The 17597-nt window shown below is 40.7% G+C and overlaps 1 protein-coding gene across 1 annotated transcript; it reads left to right on the top strand.

Annotated features, from left to right (window-relative positions):
• Positions 1-1545: 1545 nt before the first annotated feature.
• Positions 1546-17551, top strand: ABCG5 (ATP binding cassette subfamily G member 5; the record flags this gene model as incomplete). The annotated part of the gene is made up of 12 exons (XM_036379465.2): positions 1546-1723; positions 2166-2302; positions 2517-2615; positions 3587-3719; positions 5066-5205; positions 6457-6586; positions 9142-9355; positions 9611-9816; positions 10642-10780; positions 13823-14008; positions 15657-15769; positions 16904-17551. Coding segments are annotated over 12 exons (1860 nt in total), but the record flags the coding sequence as incomplete, so codon positions are not given.
• Between the last annotated feature and the right edge of the window lie 46 nt (positions 17552-17597).

Raw genomic sequence — 17597 nt, 5'->3', positions numbered from 1 at the left:
GTGGGTCTGGTTCCCTGCAGTGGTTTGACTGTCGTCTCTAGGAAAGCTGTGGAAATCCTTCTCCTGTTGGTTTGGAAAGCAGTCCTTTCCAGGCACCCTTACCGCAGCCCCATTTCTCCTGGCGCGCTGCGTCTCTGCAGCTGGCATGACCCTGTGGACAGGGAAATATTCCCCTCCTCTGGGACACTAATAGCTCAGGCTAAAGGTACATCAGATAGCGGCTTCAACTAATCACTGATCAGTTCTTCTCCGGAAAAAGAAAGAACAGGCAGCCCCTCTGTTTTCTTTGAGGTGGCAGGCGCCGGGGGCACCGACCTGCTGACCCCGGACGGCGGGAGCTGCCCCTGCGCGGTGCCGGGGGAGGCATGGTGGTGGTGGCGGCAGTGACAGTGGCGGTGGCAGTGGCAGGCACCGGGCCAGCAGCGTGAGGGACGCAGGGAGACTGCGGAGCCCCGGCACCCGAGGATGTCGGGCAGAGCGTCTCCCACCCTGCAGAAGAGCGGCAGCATCGGGCACGCAGGCAAGGTCATGGCTGCGGGGCAACTCCCCAACAGCATCAGCGTCCAGGGTGTCTCCTACACCATCAGGTAGGGCTGGGAGGGCGGTGGGGAGGGTCCCTGCTCCGGCCAGGGGCTGAGGGAACGGGGCTGGCCCTGTGGGCCGTGGGTTTGGCCGCCGCCCAGCCCGGCAGGAGCCATGGTGCCGGGCCCTCTCATACTGCCGGGTTCCCCTCATGGTGCCAGGCCCCCTCATGGTGCCGGGCCCTCTCATACTGCCGGGTTCCCCTCATGGTGCCGGGCCCTCTCATACTGCCGGGCCCTTTCATGGTGCCGGGCCCCCCTCATGGTGCCGGGCCCCCCTCATGGTGCCGGGCCCTCTCATAGTGCCGGGTTCCCCTCATGGTGCCGGGCCCCCCTCATGGTGCCGGGCCCTCTCATAGTGCCGGGTTCCCCTCATGGTGCCGGGTCCCCCTCATGGTGCCGGCCCCCCTCATAGTGCCGGGCCCTCTCATACTGCCGGGTTCCCCTCATGGTGCCGGGCCCCCCTCATGGTGCCGGCCCCCCTCATAGTGCCGGGCCCTCTCATACTGCCGGGTCCCCCTCATGGTGTCGGTCCCCCCTCATGGCGCCTCAGGGCCCGCCGCCTCAGGGCTGAGCCCTCCCGAGCCCCACCGCATCCCTTTCACGCCTCCCTGAAGGACGTGCTTTAGAGATTTCCAAAAGTGCCCTTTCCCACTGCCTTTCTTGCCAGAGGGATAACACGAGGCCCTAAGGAAAGGGACGGGTGGATTAACGGCTGGCAAACATCATCAGCAAATAAAGCCACAGTTCATGGTTGCCCTTTTGGTTGTAGTCCAAAAGCTTCTTAGCAATCATTCTAAAAAACGTGCTCAGATCTCGTTTTATCTTCCAGGTAATGCCAAAGTTGAAGCCTTAGGAGGGGAAAGGGCAAGGGGGAAAATACTTTAATTTTTATTTTCCCATATTTTAAAGTCCTTGCAGTTCCCATCCCACATGCAAGTAGCTATGAACCATTCACTTGCTTTATGCAAAATTTTTACGTATTCTCTCTCTCTGTTTTATTGTTCTTTGTTTTCCAAGAGAGCGTGTTGGCCCGTGGTGGAATTTTTCTTTATATTGTAAAAAATGGACCCGGCAAATACTTAAGGATGTCTCATTTCACATAGAAAGTGGCCAGATTATGGGGATTTTAGGAAATTCTGGTAAGCTGTTCCAGTTCTTTAAACAAAAGATCACAGTTAATACTGGTGACTTCCATAGTGACATGAATGTGACTGAGGTCTGTGTTTTAAATAAAGAAATTGTGGCTGATTTTAACTTCTGCTTTGTAAAAATGGTGCTTGGTTTTCAGAGTTCAGTCTTCTGTCATCTAACTAACAATTATAACTTCAATAACAGACAAGGTTACTTCAAAACTCAAATGTTTCACTGCAAAGTGTGAATTTTTTATGATTTAAATGCTAATTTGCAATCTAATTTTCCCATTTAGCTTCCCTTAATTAGCTGCATTTTCAGGCCCTATTATTTTAAAGTTATTGAGGAAAAAATCCAACTTTGTACTTTTTGGATGTGTCCAAGTCAGGCTATGACTCTTGGAGTCATAAAATTCATCTCAGCACATGATTAATTTCTTTTGTCTGAAAGGATCTGGGAAAACAACACTTCTGGATGCAATATCAGGCAGACTGGGACATAAAGACAACTTCTTTGGTGAAGTGTATGTGAATGGACGTCAGCTGAAGAGGGAACAGTTCAGAGATTGCTTCTCTTACGTGCCACAGGTTGATTTCTACATTTGTTTATTGTCTACTGTGCTTCCTTTTGTGTAAAAAAAGTTGCTAGTGTAATGGAGTAGTGTAATGTGAATGTGATTTTACTAGGAAATTTGGGACAAATCAGTTAATAAGCTGTGTGAATGATTAGGCTTGCATGAAGAGGGACAAAATTTTAATTACTACGAGACTAACTCCTTCTTCCTCTTCACTTTTTTTTCAGAATGACACTTTGTTAACCTTTCTCACTGTACAGGAGTCTTTGACCTACACAGCTTTACTAACTCTAAAGAAATGTTCCAACAGCTCCATCAAGAAGAAGGTTTGTATTTTACAGTCTTCCACCAAAAAGTCATGCAGGATGTCATGGAATGTTTTTACCAGCAGCACTTTCAATCCATGGCTGTGTTTTACCTTTATGAGGTTTTGTAATCCTCATTCTGCAAATGGGGAGAAATCTCCCTGCTGAGGGGTAGAACACAAGCTCTCTGGTGGTCCCACCTCTCCAAGGGACTTGTACTGGTGCCCCAGGAAATCCCCGTTATACTGGGACAAAACTCCCACCCCAAGCTGAAGCGGTTACCCCTGCAGGCGATGCTGGTCCTGCTATTGAGGTCAGTTCCCTGTCCCCAGGGGGAGCCTTAGCTCTCTGGGGTATTTGGGCCCATGTGTGCTGGCAAGTCTCATGGACAGCACAACTGATTTTGGCACCACTCTGTCTCCTGTAGGATATCTCTCACTAACCACAACAGCTCAAAAAAGCACTGGTCTGCTAAGCCTCCTACAAGCTACTTTCTTGATGAAATCAGTGTGTTTTGGATTTACTTAAAGGACTCTTTTTGAATTCTATTTAAAGTAAAACTGGATATTCCTGATCAGAGGGTCTTGCTTTCTGTCTTCTCTCTTCCCCAGTCTCCCACTCAGTACTTTATACTTTCCCAGAATTGATGTGCTTCCTGCTCCCTGATTTTGGAAGCCAGAGCACATTATGTTCCACACCTTAACTTGTAGTCACCTCTGAACTCTTAATCTCTTAATGTCAAGTGAGGCTAAAATTGACTCATTTCAGAATACATTGAAATAAAATTTTAAAAAATAGTAATTTAAATAATGTATTAAAAATAATCAAATAGAAATTAGGCCCAATACTGTCCAACTAGAACGGATGCATGCAGGATATTGGTAAAGCTGTAACTTAAATTTAGGTCCTTTTTTTCTGTTTTTTTTGCCATTGCACACAGGTATCCTTTGTGGATTATCTCTTAGTGTTTTGAAATTGCAATTATTTTTTAGGTAGATGCAGTTATGACTGAGCTGAGTCTCAGTCACATTGCTGACAAAATAATTGGAAGCCGGAATGTCGTAGGAATTTCTGGGGGAGAGAGGCGTCGGGTATCAGTTGCAGCCCAGCTTTTACAAGATCCCAGTAAGTACCACTGCATGGATTTTCAAAATAAAGCAAGGCTGTGTCACTGTGCTCCTACCACAGGCCTCTGTAAACCACTTTAAAATACAGAAGCATTTGCATTCTTTAATTTAGCAGAAGCCAGTCTGGTGATGACAGGAAAGAATAAGCAGTAACTGAGGTCAGCTATTGATTTGTTAGTTGATCTTGGAAAGCAGACAAATTAAAAATCTTAGGGATTTATCTATTTTATCCATAAATCTTGGATTTATCCATTTTAAGTCTTTCTGGGCTCACTATTCCCAAATGTTGGCTGTGGCCCATTAATTTATCATTTTTAAGTACATTAGAGCCATACATATGCAAGTACTGAGCCATGTAGTGGAGTAGCTGCCCTTGATCTGTATATGTGTGAGTGCCATGTATATTCCAGTGCCAAAAAAATTCCAGTGAAAGGAAATCAAAGCCGACTAACTATGGAAGGATTATCCATGGGAAAAATGTTGTCAGCTTTGAGAGAGTTTCTTGAAGGTGCTAGAATCTCATGGAGTGAATGTACAGCACATATTTATTGGATGCTGGAGTCCTTGTAGCCATGTGGATGTGCTACAACTGCATATTAGGCAGGAAGGAGCTTAAATAGCACGAGGTACATGCCTGCTACTGGTGACTCCTGGGGTGTGGTTGCTGCTCAGGAGCTCACTAAACTCTACAGTAAACACTATAATAATTCTGTGTAGATGAACCTGGAGTGAAAACTCTCCTCTCCTCTTACCCTGATCAAGGCTGGACTGCCCTCTTCTGTGCTATGTGTCATCTCTATAAAAATAATAGATTTGGTGATAAGTTTTCCCCTTTCATGAGCAGTAAAATAATGAAGAAAAGGCAGTAACATCTGCTTCAATCTATAGAATTGCATCTGCTGTATTTTAACAATTATTGTTTGTTCATAACAAATTCTATGTGTATATATAAATTTAATTCAGAATATATAACTCCTAGCTAATTTTGTCGCTTATGTTTACAATTTTGTAAATGCTGAAATTTATCATTATTGTTCTTGAAAGCAGATGTATCCATCAAAACTATTTTGGTAATTTTCAGATTTCACATGAATTTAGAAGAAATATTATGCTCTGAAGTATTTTTTAATGTCCTTATTCCTAGTCATTGAAACAGAACCACTGAAACTAAATAAAACTGAAAAATCCTGTCATGGCAATATCTGTGTATACCCTGCTTTCTGTGTGGAACTTCACCTGCAAAGTGATTTCTATGTTGTTTGCCAAATTAGCTTTAAGGGCAGAAGCTATGCCATTTGCTCCTCATTTACCTGAATTTTAAAGCTATTCCTTATTGTTTGGCAGAGGTCATGCTACTTGATGAACCAACGACAGGGCTGGACTGCCTGACTGCAAACCAGCTTGTCTTGCTTCTCTCAGAGCTTGCACACAGAGACAGGATTGTGATCCTTACAATCCATCAGCCTCGCTCAGAACTTTTCAAGGTAGATGATACCTCCTCACTATTGGCTTTTCCACCTGACCTTTTAGTACGTAGGTTCTTTTCTGGATGGAAGTACAAGATCCAGTATAGCTGCCTCTTTTCCTTTCCTTTGCTTAATTAGAGGCTTCTCTTGAACTGTGCAACTCTGGCCTTGTCCCAGTCACATGGCACTTAGCACACGTTGCCTTGTGAAAATAGTCTGGAGTCTGACTGTGTGCCTAACACTTGTGTTATGTAACTGCCCAAACCAAAACCACTGGGAGAAGTCGTGACAAGGCATGTGGATACACCTTGGTTGTATGGTTGGGCAGTCCTGCCTTGCAGGGTTTGTGCTGAGCAGAGGATTTCTCTCTCCCACTACTGTTTCTCACTTTGCTCTTATCCACCACCTCCCACATGAATGCAAAACTCCTCTTCCCTGGCTGACTGAATGGAGTGTAAATGGTTGTGGAGCCAGAGGGGAGCAACAGTGTTTTTCTGGACTGAAAGCAGCCCTGGTGTCTTGAGAACATGGATTGATCATAGCTGGTGGGAACCTTGTCCTGGCAGACATTCACTTGAGAGCAGTGCTGTTAGAGTCCTTAAGCACTTCAGGATAATCTTGGCGACAATTTGGGGGGTTTTACAGACTGGGGTATGAAGCACCAAAGGGGGTCAGGCAGTAAGTGAAGGTGCATTAGGAGTGAAGTCAGAAAGCCACATCTTTTTTTGTGGATTACCTCTGTATGCTGTTGTCATTGACAGTTTGGAGAACCACTAGAGGTTAAAGATGTGTCATTTTGCATAACCACCAATGAGAAGAGTGAAAGAAAGGACAAATGTCTTTTGGGAGAAATACAGTAAGGAAGTTTGAATATGTCAAAACTATTTTTCCCATCAAAGCCTTTCTATTACCAAGACAGTAGCTGTGCTCAAGAATGAATGCACTCCTGATCTGATCACTGTGGTGACTGGTGACAGGACCTGAGGGAATGGCCTGAAGAGTGACAGGGGAGGTTTAGGTTGGATCTTAGAAAAAGATTTTACTCAGAGGGTGGTTGGGAACTGGCTCCCCAGGGAAGTGGCCACAACACCAAGTCTGACAGAGTTCAAGAAGCTTTTGGACAATGCTCTCAGGCTCATGGTGTAATTCTTGGGTGTCTTATGCAGGGCCAGGAGTTGGACTCGAGATGATCCTGATGGATTCCTTCTAAGTCAGCATATTCTGTGATTCTTAGTAGATACTGCTAATATATTAATTTTCCCCCAACAGTTATTTGATAAAATAGCCATCATGAGCTTTGGAGAAATGGTTTTCTGTGGGAACCCTATGGAAATGATCTCATTTTTTAGTGACTGTGGCTATTCTTGTCCTGAACAATCAAATCCTTTTGATTTCTATGGTAAGTTTGTCTAAGTTGTTTTGGTAAAACAGTTTGTTTTTTTTCCCCAAGTTGAAGTTTTTCCAGAGATAGAAATGTATTTGTTTTCTGCTCCAACTTTTTAATTGTTTTCAGCTCCGAGAGGGGGCTGGCCCCATGTCATTCCTAATGACTCCATCAAATATTTGCAGTAAAGGAGTAAACTGCCACTAAAAAAACAATCTCAACCTCATGAAATCTGTAGATTCCTGATGGCATTTCGCTATGGCTGTGCACTGGATGTTGGAAAATTAATTTGACTCCAAAGCTGTGGAAAATCCCATGGTCCTCCAGACTCTGTAATGACAAGCAACTTAAAGAGTTGTGTGGAGGGAAGGATGTAGAATAAATATGGGATGACTTGAGGCGTCAATTTCCAGGAATTCTAAGTTTGAGGTTTCTGAAAATTTGGGGAGTTGCTAATACCAGGGTAGACAACTGGAACAGAATGGGTGCTTCAGGAGATGATGATAGCAAGGTGATGATAGCTGTTGGCATAAGCTGGAGAGTACTGTTTTACCAATTCAGGATGACAAAAAATGGGTCAGCAGGAGACTTTGGAAATGAGAGTTGGTTTTGCTGCAGGACATCCATGTCCCTTGTCCATACAGGCACAGGTTTGAAGAGAATATGGATGTATTTGTACAAGTACAGATATGCAAACATGTACCTGACTCTATTTACATCCAATGTAATGTAGGGTAATTTCTGGCAGTACTGGCTGAGCACTAACCAGAAAATTTGGCCAATTCAAAAAGCTGCATTCAGAGCAGGCAGTGTTTTCCTATTGTCTACATGGCATTCTAAACTCAGTGAGAAGAGAGGATGGTTGTTGACATGAAGCTGAAATGGGATAAAGCTGAAAATACTGGTATGACAGTGAGGATAATTTTGCCTTCATGAATTTGAATAGTCTTGAAAAGCATAGATGATTTGAGATTTAGACCCACTTTTTAAAAAGCTTGGTAAAGAAGTACTGCATTCTTCAAATGTCAACCTTTGAATGTGACAAGAAAGGAAAAAAATATAGATTAGAGCAAAGAATCATCAGAATATTTAGTCTTTTGAAAATTGGTAGTTTATATTTTTTTGTGTGATTTGATGTGAATGAAGGGACAGATTCTGATATCATTTACACCAGCAACAGAGGAAAATATATCCTATGTATTGAGTGTGGATTATATTGCTGAACTGTCACACGTTTGTAAAAAGTACTAATGCATGGTAGGCATTAAGCTAGTTGGTCTAGTTAGTAGTCAGTGTTAAAATTCTTTTAAAGCACACCCAGTTGCCATTTATTTCCTGTGTGACTTCCAGCAAGTCACATTGGCCAAATTTCAAAAAGTGATTCTGCATTTCAGATGGTCACATTTGACAAAGTGAAGGCTTCATTTTGGATGTGTTTACCATTAAAGACAATTCTGCTGAATTCCAGCTTTTAGAACACCAGGAAACTATTCATAAGTCTAATTCAGATTTTGAGGAAACTTAAGAATCTTGGACAAGGCCTCCTTTTGTTGAATTTGCATTTTGAAGTTGAACAGAACATTGCAAAACTGAAATCTAAGGATGAGAGAAACCTTAGGAATAAATAACTGATGAAGACATCTTACCAGATGTAGAAGAGTAATATAAAATTGGGTGAGAACAAATATTGCTGAGAACAACAATCCAGTTTTCAAAACCTTGGCTAATTCATTGCTGTTAGGGAAAAGGGAAATTTCTAAGGTGTTTTAGCACTATTACTGAATCTGTGTGACTTGTAAAAATGGAACACACAAATTTCCCATCTGCCAGCAAAAGAATTGCTGGTGCCAGGAGTATGTTTAGGTGGGCTTATTAGAAAGGAACATTAACTCTGTGAAATAGTTACCTTTCCTGAGTTCCACAGTAGTCAGTATTACTTCCTTCAGCTTGGGCTGAGCCTGCTAGGGGAATTTGGCCAGCTGAACATCCTCTGACTTCACATTAAAATTATGTCTGCAAAGGGTAGGTGAAACCCAGTGCAATAATGCATTAGCAGCTCAAGGAGAGAGAAGTGTCTCTACAGTGTGAGCTCATACTAAGCAAAAAATAAAGCTCCATAATTATGGAGAAGTGGGCAGAGGACAAGGGGGAGCCGTGGAGCCACGTCTGAGCATTTGTCTGAAAACCTGAGAAATATATGACCACATAAGTAATTTCTTCATCTTCATAAATGTTCATCCTCTGGTGCTTTGTCTTGCTCTTGACAGTTCTGTACTGTGCAAGGAGAGTGCTGAAGGTCTGACCAGCACAGTGCTTGGGCCTTGCATTTCCAGATCAAGGACCTGAACTGCAGGGTCCTACAGAGGTCACAAAACACGGATTTCTTGTGGCTGCACAGTTAATTAATTCCTGCTGCATCTAACAGAAGGGAGAAAGAAGCCTTGAATACTTTAAATTGACCTTTTCATCTTTGCATATTTTAGAATGGAGACAAGAAGTTAGTTGCACAGGGAAAAAGGTATGAAGGGAAAGTGATGTGTATATAGAGTAAAAGCTTTGTCGTTTTACAGTGGATCTGACATCTGTGGACACCCGAAGCAAGGAACATGAACTTGAAACCTACAGTAGGGTTCAGGAATTTGTATCAGCCTATAGAAACTCAGAGATCTTTAGCAAAGTACTGGCAGCCATAGAAAAAACAAAGTATATGAAGGAGCTGCTACCAATACCATTCAAAAACAAAGACTCACCCAGTGGCTTTGACCAAATACTGATTCTTTTACGGTAAGACTTCCTCTGCCCCCCTTTTTAAAGCAATTATTTTTTTCCTTCTCCACTAATCTTTCAGGTTTCCCCTCCATGTATAAATGCACTTCCTTGGTTATTTGATCTCCCACTGTACTTGTCCCTTGTCTTTTTCGATATATTAGCTCTTGGTGGGCACCGTGTGTCTAAGATTTATTCCAAGCTTAACACCCTACCAACATGTGTTCAGCTGTAGCTAACAAGGCTTTTATTGTTGTTTTGTTTCATTATCAGGAGAACAACAAGAAATCTCTCCAGAGATAAGATAGGCATCATCATGCGTCTCCTGCAGAACCTGCTGTTTGGCTTGTTTGTAGCCTTTTTCCTTCTTAGGCTAAGGAATGACCTGGCCCAGGGAGCCGTGCAGGACCGTGTGGGGCTTGTCTACCAGTGCGTGAGTGCCCCCCCCTACACAGGGATGCTCAATGCTGTGGCCCTGTGTGAGTGTCTGTCTGTCCTGTCCTACGTGCAGCAGCAGGTGCAGCTGCCACTCTGCCTTAAATAAGAAAAAGTCTTTATTGAAGATAGTAATTTAAAGGATCTTCACTGGTCTAGGTAATGTCAGAGTTGATACAGAAGCACAAAATTCAATGGAATTTAAGGGAATATGCCCTGATCCCTGCCTTTCTTTTTTATAGCTGGCCTGTCTATGAAAGCTTTATTCTAAACTGTGCAAAAGATTTCCCTGTGTGTAGCATTTTATAGGCAAGACAAAGTCTAGGTCTAGCTAATAGCTAAGTGAGCTCAAAACCAGACACATGGGAAAGATGGATATACAAACCAGCTTTGACAGCAATTAAGCATAATTGAATTTATGAGTATTATGTGATTACATTTTTTAAAAGGATTTTTCCTCTTACAGGTGCCATACTGAAAGCAATAATAGTTTCTATTTGCAACCCTAAAAACTGTTCATGCAGAGAACATACACTGCTGTCATCAGCTTGAAATCAGAGCACCTCAATAAATTGCCCAGTGACAGAGGTTTTCTCTTGTCCTTAATTTGTATATGCAAAAAGAGAAGGCTGTCCTGCATATTGATAAGTTAGGCCTCTTTCATTAAGCCTACCAATATTTGCAATCTGCAAACATGCAAAAATGCTTTGCATTTACAGTGAGGGGAAAAGGGATCAGAGTGGTTTAGGCAGAATGTTTGTGATATATTCTCAAAGTTGTCCCTGTGCTTCAGATCATTTCTGCTAACAAGAAGTCTTGCTCTTTCTGTTTAATGGTAATTTACTTCATTCCTTATATATTTAATTCAGTCCCACCTCTACGTGCTATCAGTGACCAAGAAAGTAAAGATGGCCTGTATAAGAAATGGCAAATGCTTGTGGCCTATATAGTCCATATCCTGCCCTTCAGTGTCATCAGTGTGGCCATTTTCAGCACCTTCATTTACTGGTAAGCATTTGGACCATCTGTTGGGTTGTCTTTTTGTTTTTGTTACCAGTGTCAGTTACCATGTCAGCAAAAGGCCTCCTGGCATGGCTTCCTGCTGTTGTCTCTCAAAATGATTACACGGAAAGCATAAGGAAAGATAACACAAACTTAGCCCTTCTCTTTCAGGCAGAGCTGAAAACACACACCCAGTAAGTAAATTACCAATTCTTTAGGTAATTTGGAAAGTTTTAATGGACCTGGGAGAGTTATCATACTTTTGTCATATTGAAAGCAGGAAGTGTCATTTTACATTGCATTTAGAAAGACAGGAAATAAAAACAAACAAACAAACAAAACAAGAACCAAACAACAAAAAAAACCAAAACAAAACAAAAAAGAAAACCACCAAACAATCAAAAAAAACCCCAAAAAAACCCGAACTAAACAAAAAAACCCCAAACTCAGGATGTCAGCTCTAGGCACATGACAGTAACAAAACTTTTATTTCCTGGGACATTGGGGTTTAGCTACAGCATATGGAAGTGATAAAATCTGGATCCCTTTCTTATACCCTCCAGAGAAAAGGACAAATTTCTGTCCTTCAATCCTTTTCTTTTCTAATGTTGAGAGATGTCTAGTGCACCAGAGTTAATTTTAGTTTTCCTGGGACGGTTGCAATCATTTGGCAATCTGTAGTAAAATGTGTACAAGCGATGAGCAGGCTTGGTTTGTATTGTGGATGCATGTTTTCTGATGAGGTGTTCAAAAGTGATAAGTGGATACACCCTCATAAGAGCTAAAGTGCAGAAGAAGCCATTCTGCTGTAGTTGTGCATGTTAGTGCTCTTGATTTCCAGTCAGATGGATGGAAAATGGATGAAGTAGAACTACACAAAATTGCTTGGACTTCTGAAGCAGAATTTCTGCACAGGGGAATTTTGTAGCGATTTTCCCCCATCTGGAAAAACAGAAAAAAAGGATGACTATTCCCTTCTTCCTTCTGGTCTATAGTAGACAATGAGGGGCCATGCTCAGCATTTACTTAATTCTTTCCATTTGAAATTTCAATGAAAATAGAGCATCCCTGAGAGGAAGATTTCTGCTCTTCCAGGTGTGAGGACTTGGATGCATGGGCAAGTTGTTTTGTAGTTTGGTGTGGATATGAAAAGTAGCCACGTTTATCCCCTTATCTACCTGTGCTTTTATTTCTGCAAGCTGTCAGTGCTACCTGGGCTCCCTGAGAAGCCTTTTTTTCACAGACAGACAGACAGGCAGAAATGACTGTTCCTTCCACTAAATGCTGTGCTGTTTGTCACTGATGCCAAGAAAAGAGCCATTTGGCAAGCAGCTCTCCAGGCTCCATGACTCTCTCAACTCCATAATAAACAGGGAATCGACATGGGCAGAGACTTTGCCCCTGTGTTTTGGTTGGCTCAAACACAACCAACAATAAATAGTGAGGCTCCAGTTAATGGATAATATTTACAGGTATTATCTTTCCAATATTGCAGTTGTTTGGAAGCCATCAGGGATGTGTCAAAGTGATTTCACAATGCTCTTAGACCTCTGAGGGCAAGCAGTTTCTGGATGAAATTTTGGCAGTTGTTACGCAGGATTGAACTTTTTGGAATGAACTAACTTTTTGAGAGGCTTTGACAGCCTCTGGCATGTGCTCTTACAAGCCATTTCTTGTAGAGTTTGTGTTTGTGGAGGCAGCCAGTTGGGTCAGGCAGACCCAAACTCTGACCTGATCAGACACAAGGAAGGTTTGGCCAACTTCAAAGAGAGCCTCTTTTGCAACCAAGTGAAGGCCCTGTCTGTGCAGATTTTCCTAGCGGAAGATACCTCTGGGAAATCTTCTAACAGTTCACATCATGTTGTTATTCTCTTGCTGTAATATTCTCTCTTTGGGCTGTTTCTTTCTTTCTTCTGTTCTATTCAAACCCCAGATTAACTAGCCTATGTCTCCATATCTCTGTGTAAAGTAGAGCAGCTCAGAGGTGATAGTTTTCTGGTAGGACTTTGGAAAACTGTTTCTTCTGCACCAATCTGTACTTAAAAGTTGTTAAATACCTGCTACCTCACTGAGTGTTTAATACTGGAAGGATCAATGTTCATCCATCTATTTATAAAATATTCTGGTGTTACAAGAAACACTACAGGAAAGCCTATAAGAAAATTGATACTTCTGTTTTAAGACCATATTTGAACATAGTGGATTTAAAAAAAACCCATAGGGTCTTGCACTGAGCAACAAAAAAAGAAAATTAAATATCAAATTGCTGCTTGTGAGCTAAGCAAAGCATGCAGCGTGCACCTAGTGTGAGGCAATTTTAGTATGAGGTATTTTGGAAAAAGAGTAATGTGTCACAGTGTAATAAAGGGTTTTGTCATCTGTCACATACACTATAAGGCTGAATTAACTTTGTCAAGCAATTTCAGGCTTTTCTTAACTTTTTAATCTTGAGTGTAGATTGAGAGGACTCTTTCCCTTGGGTTAACTAGGAGAAAACTGAGAACAGCATGTTGCATTAAAGAATTCAGGAGTATGGGGGAAATTGCATTGGTATGAATTACATGGGTGGTGAATTCAATTAGTTTTTCATTTAATTGAATATATCCATGCTTATGTTTGCTTGCACATTATCAGAAGTGCAAAATCCCATCTGTTAATTACCTGCATAAGGATGTTCTTTAAATATGTGACTTACATGAATGATTCCCACTGCAAAGACTTTACTTAAAGCAGCAGGTTAGTTTAAGGAATAGAAAAGCCATGGTGATTGTCTTGGAAAAACCTGGGTTTCTACAAGAATTATATCTTTGCATAACCCTCTTCAATCTAGATGGAGAAAACCTCATGTATCTGCACTTACATAATGATAGTAAGTGGATGTCCTTTGTGTTAAGATTTCAAACAATATACTAAGGATTAAGGCATAAATTCTTCACCTAATAAGCTATAACTGCAAAAAATCCAAATAGAAACAAAAGTAAAAGCTACTTTTCAAGTTTATTACTCAAACATTGTTTTTTAACTGTTCTTTTGCTCATCTTTGTACAGGACTATAGGATTGTATCCTGATGCTTCCAGATTTGGAATTTTCTTTGCTGTTGTGCTAGCGTCTCACATGATTGGTGAACTAATAACACTTGTTATTCTTGGCATGGTTCAAGACCCAAATATAGTCCAAAGTGGCATTGTGCTTCTTAATTCAGCTGGTGTGATAGTGGGAACGGGACTAGTAAGGTAGGAAAAAATCTTACTTTGTTACAGTGTTGCTGTTAACATTGATGTGGAAGAGTTTCTAGAACAGTTGCTTTTGCAGAAATCCAGTCATGCACAGGTAGCAATGGAAAAGCAAGAGCAGCTGTGCTCCTTCAGAGGCAGAACTACCTAATCTTGTTCGGCCTTGTACTAAACACAAAACCAGACACTTAGTATCTTTAGATATCCACAAAGATATTGAACATTTCCCCCAGTTTTTGCAAATACATTAAGGATAAAACTGAAAAATTAATATCTATCAGCTCATCTGAATTCTTTTATTGACGCTGACATGATGATGTGAAATGCTGTCCTCATTGAAGGAGCCTACCAAAAATCCCTGTTCCTACATATTTTAGTAACTGCTGGAACTTATGACATTCAAGCTGGTAATGCTGGTTTTTAAAAGCAGTTGCTCTCAAGTATCTTACCAGTATTATTATCCAGTTTAGCCAGTAAACTTTTCATTCGTTTTTCTACCTGTTCAGACTGAAATCTATAAAAATTATTGAGTAGTGTAGTAAATACGCAAGAAAATCATGATCTGCTTGCTCTATAACTGTGCAAATAGATAGGTTTGTGTTTTAATTGTGTGAATTTTGAACAGTTTCCCCCTTGTATTTGTCAATACTGAAATTACTGGGGTTTTTGAGGGACATACCAGAATAAATGTGTAATTGTTAAAAGCAGTTTTCCTAAGATGCTGAGCAAGTAAGATATGTTTACCTGAGACCCTCCCAATGAAAATGAAGTAAGCCTAACAATACATGGTGTTGTCCTCAAGAAAACCATCTGAATCTTCACAAACTTGATGATGCTTTGTCTCTTTAAAGTAGATCTCAGCTCATATTTACAATATAAAGCTAGGTTAATGTCTAATTATTTAGTCCCTGCCTAATTTCAGGAAGATGTGTATTTATAGTGAAAGACATTTATTCCTGCTACCGTAGTCTAATGCCTTAATGATAACTTAAAAGCATTACAGTGGTTTCTAACCTCATTTTACAGCACAGACTTTGCTCATTAATATTATGAATCTTTTTGATTGATCTTCATAAGCAATGAAGGACATTAAAAATAGCATGGAGACTTAGGCTGCTGCGTTTTTTTCTGGTTTTTTTTTCTGTTGTTGTTGAATTATAAGTCTTGAAGTACCTTAGATGCTGAAATTGCCCTGTCTTGTTGAATGTTTCTTCTCCTTATTTTTGCTTCATTTTTGCTTTGTTATTACTGTGGCAGTGAATTCCTATTCAGTATTACTTGATTTTGATGATGGAGGGAGGGATGGTGGTTTCTTACTTTGAAAGCAAGTCATTTTTGCAAGTAAGGTTTATATTGGGCCTTGTCATTTTCAGTTTATCACTGCCATGTGAACAGCAAACAACCATAGAATTCTTTGTGACTGTTCATAAACAAATCAAGGCTGAATGTTGTGACACTGTACCAAAGTCAGGGACAGCCTTCATGGTTGTCTCATCATTTAGCCCTAAAATTGGACTTTATGTTTGAAAACCCTACAGGTAAAGACAAAAATTGTTTTTGTCACAGGTTACAAACAATGAGAGCTTGTTTTAATATGGGGTCACTTAGTATGTAGCAAAAGCCAGCTTAACTTCTCTGTTTCTTTAAGGACCATTGAAGAAATGCCAACACCTTTGAAACTACTTAGTTTTATTACATTTCAAAGATACAGCAGTGAAATCCTTGTAGTCAATGAATTTTATGGCTTAAACTTCACATGTGGTAAGTGTTCAAATAAAAGTCCATTATAAATAGTTTTAATGAGATGTTGATGCTTATTTTCCTTCTTTGTACATGTATCCTGATAAAATAAAGGTAACTTTTGAGTTGCTAAAAAGAACTTACTAATTAGTGGAGACTATAATGCCACATCAGCAAGCTAGAGCAGAATTTTATTCTTTTGTTCCAACCATTTCTCATTCTTCTAGTTCTTACATCTTCCTCTTTTTCACCTATTCTCTTATCCCCTCTTTGGAGGAATTTTGGAAGCTAAGTTTATTACAGGCTGGAATTATTTTTTTTTGTGCAATATTACACAAATAGAGCATCAAGAAAATTGCACAATCTAAGATCAAACATCAGTGAGGGAGTATTGAGAGGTAACAAACAGCTGACCAGGTATCTCCTCTTAATACTAGAGAGGCTTCAGTTCAAATGTGTTTCCATGGTATTTACTGAGACCCATTTCCTTGGGTCTGTCAGGTTGTGCTTTGCTGGTTGTGAGCCAGACAACCTGCAAAACAAGAGAATCAGTCAGGGTGGCAGGGTTAGTAGCTAATAGACATTAGTGGGGTAAAACTTACAGCTTGGAACCTACCCTAAGATATTTGGGGTATTGTAGCCAGGTGTCTGTGCTCCTCTCCAAGGCTACATATTTTTATCTATTAATCTCTCCTGGACCTCTTTATTACAAGATCAACAACAGTTAGAAAACAAGTCCATGACTCTATCAGTACCAGTAAAAACCTCATTTTTAATGTGCCCTTCAGACAGACACCATTTCTTGCATTTTGGAACCCTCAACATATATGAACACAGTAAGTCTACCACATGGGGCAACTTGCTTCTTGATGCCACTCTAGATAATGTGTCTGAAAAACCAAAAATCTTTGTTTGGCATGGACACAAGAGAGAGCTCCTAGTGACCATTTGTTCTTGCCTTCAAAAAGTATGTCATGGATTAACTGCAGAAACACAGGGCTTGTCTGGTTTTATTCCATGGTGATGAGAAATACTGCTGTGGGTATGGTTCTTCATGGAAGTGATGTCAGAAAGAGGTGTATTTAAGGCATGAGTTAGAGACTGGAGTCTGAGTTTTAATTTTACTGATTTACCTACTATTGTTTCGTTTGACAGGTGGAGCCAACAGTTCCACTGCAAATAATGCCGCGTGTGTTCTCTCTCAAGGCATCCGGTTCATTGAAGAAAACTATCCTGGGGCATTGTCCAGGTTCACAGCTGATTTCCTCATACTCTATGCTTTCATACCAGTACTTGTCATTATTGCAATTCTGTGCTTCAAATTAAGAGAGAATTACTGACTGACAATGAAAAAGTAGCAATTCCAACAGTCTCTAATAGTATACTTTTTAATATATTATGGTCCAAGGCTTATATTGTTGGATTTTAGATAGAATGTAAATGATTACACATATAGACATATTCATCTTCTTATGTTTGTTTTCACCTTGAAAACCAGTGTTCTCTTAAGAGTGTGAATGACTCCTGATATTGGTATTCCCCACCCCTCTCTTCTGGTTGATTTCCAGATCAGCCATAATCAACAGTATTTCATGTTTTAAAGGGCTTTCTGATTTAATTTAGTCAGCTATTGCTGACAGTTTTTAACAATGTAGCAATGGCTGCTCTAATTTTTCCCCCACTATTTTATTTTTTAACCACTACTAGTAAATAGAGGGGTCCAACTGCTAGTAAATCTCATTTCTAGGATTGTATTTTCAGTCTTATGTCTTGTTTTGATACCATTTGAGGAATCTGTAGAGAGGAAAGAAACCAGATATGTGTAAAGACAGAATCAAGAACTCACTCC

This window comes from Molothrus ater, chromosome 3, assembly GCF_012460135.2.
Source record: "Molothrus ater isolate BHLD 08-10-18 breed brown headed cowbird chromosome 3, BPBGC_Mater_1.1, whole genome shotgun sequence".
Lineage (NCBI taxonomy): Eukaryota > Metazoa > Chordata > Aves > Passeriformes > Icteridae > Molothrus > Molothrus ater.
The sequence above is the reverse complement of the archived record's forward strand: the minus strand, read 5'-3'. Positions and strand labels throughout refer to the sequence as shown.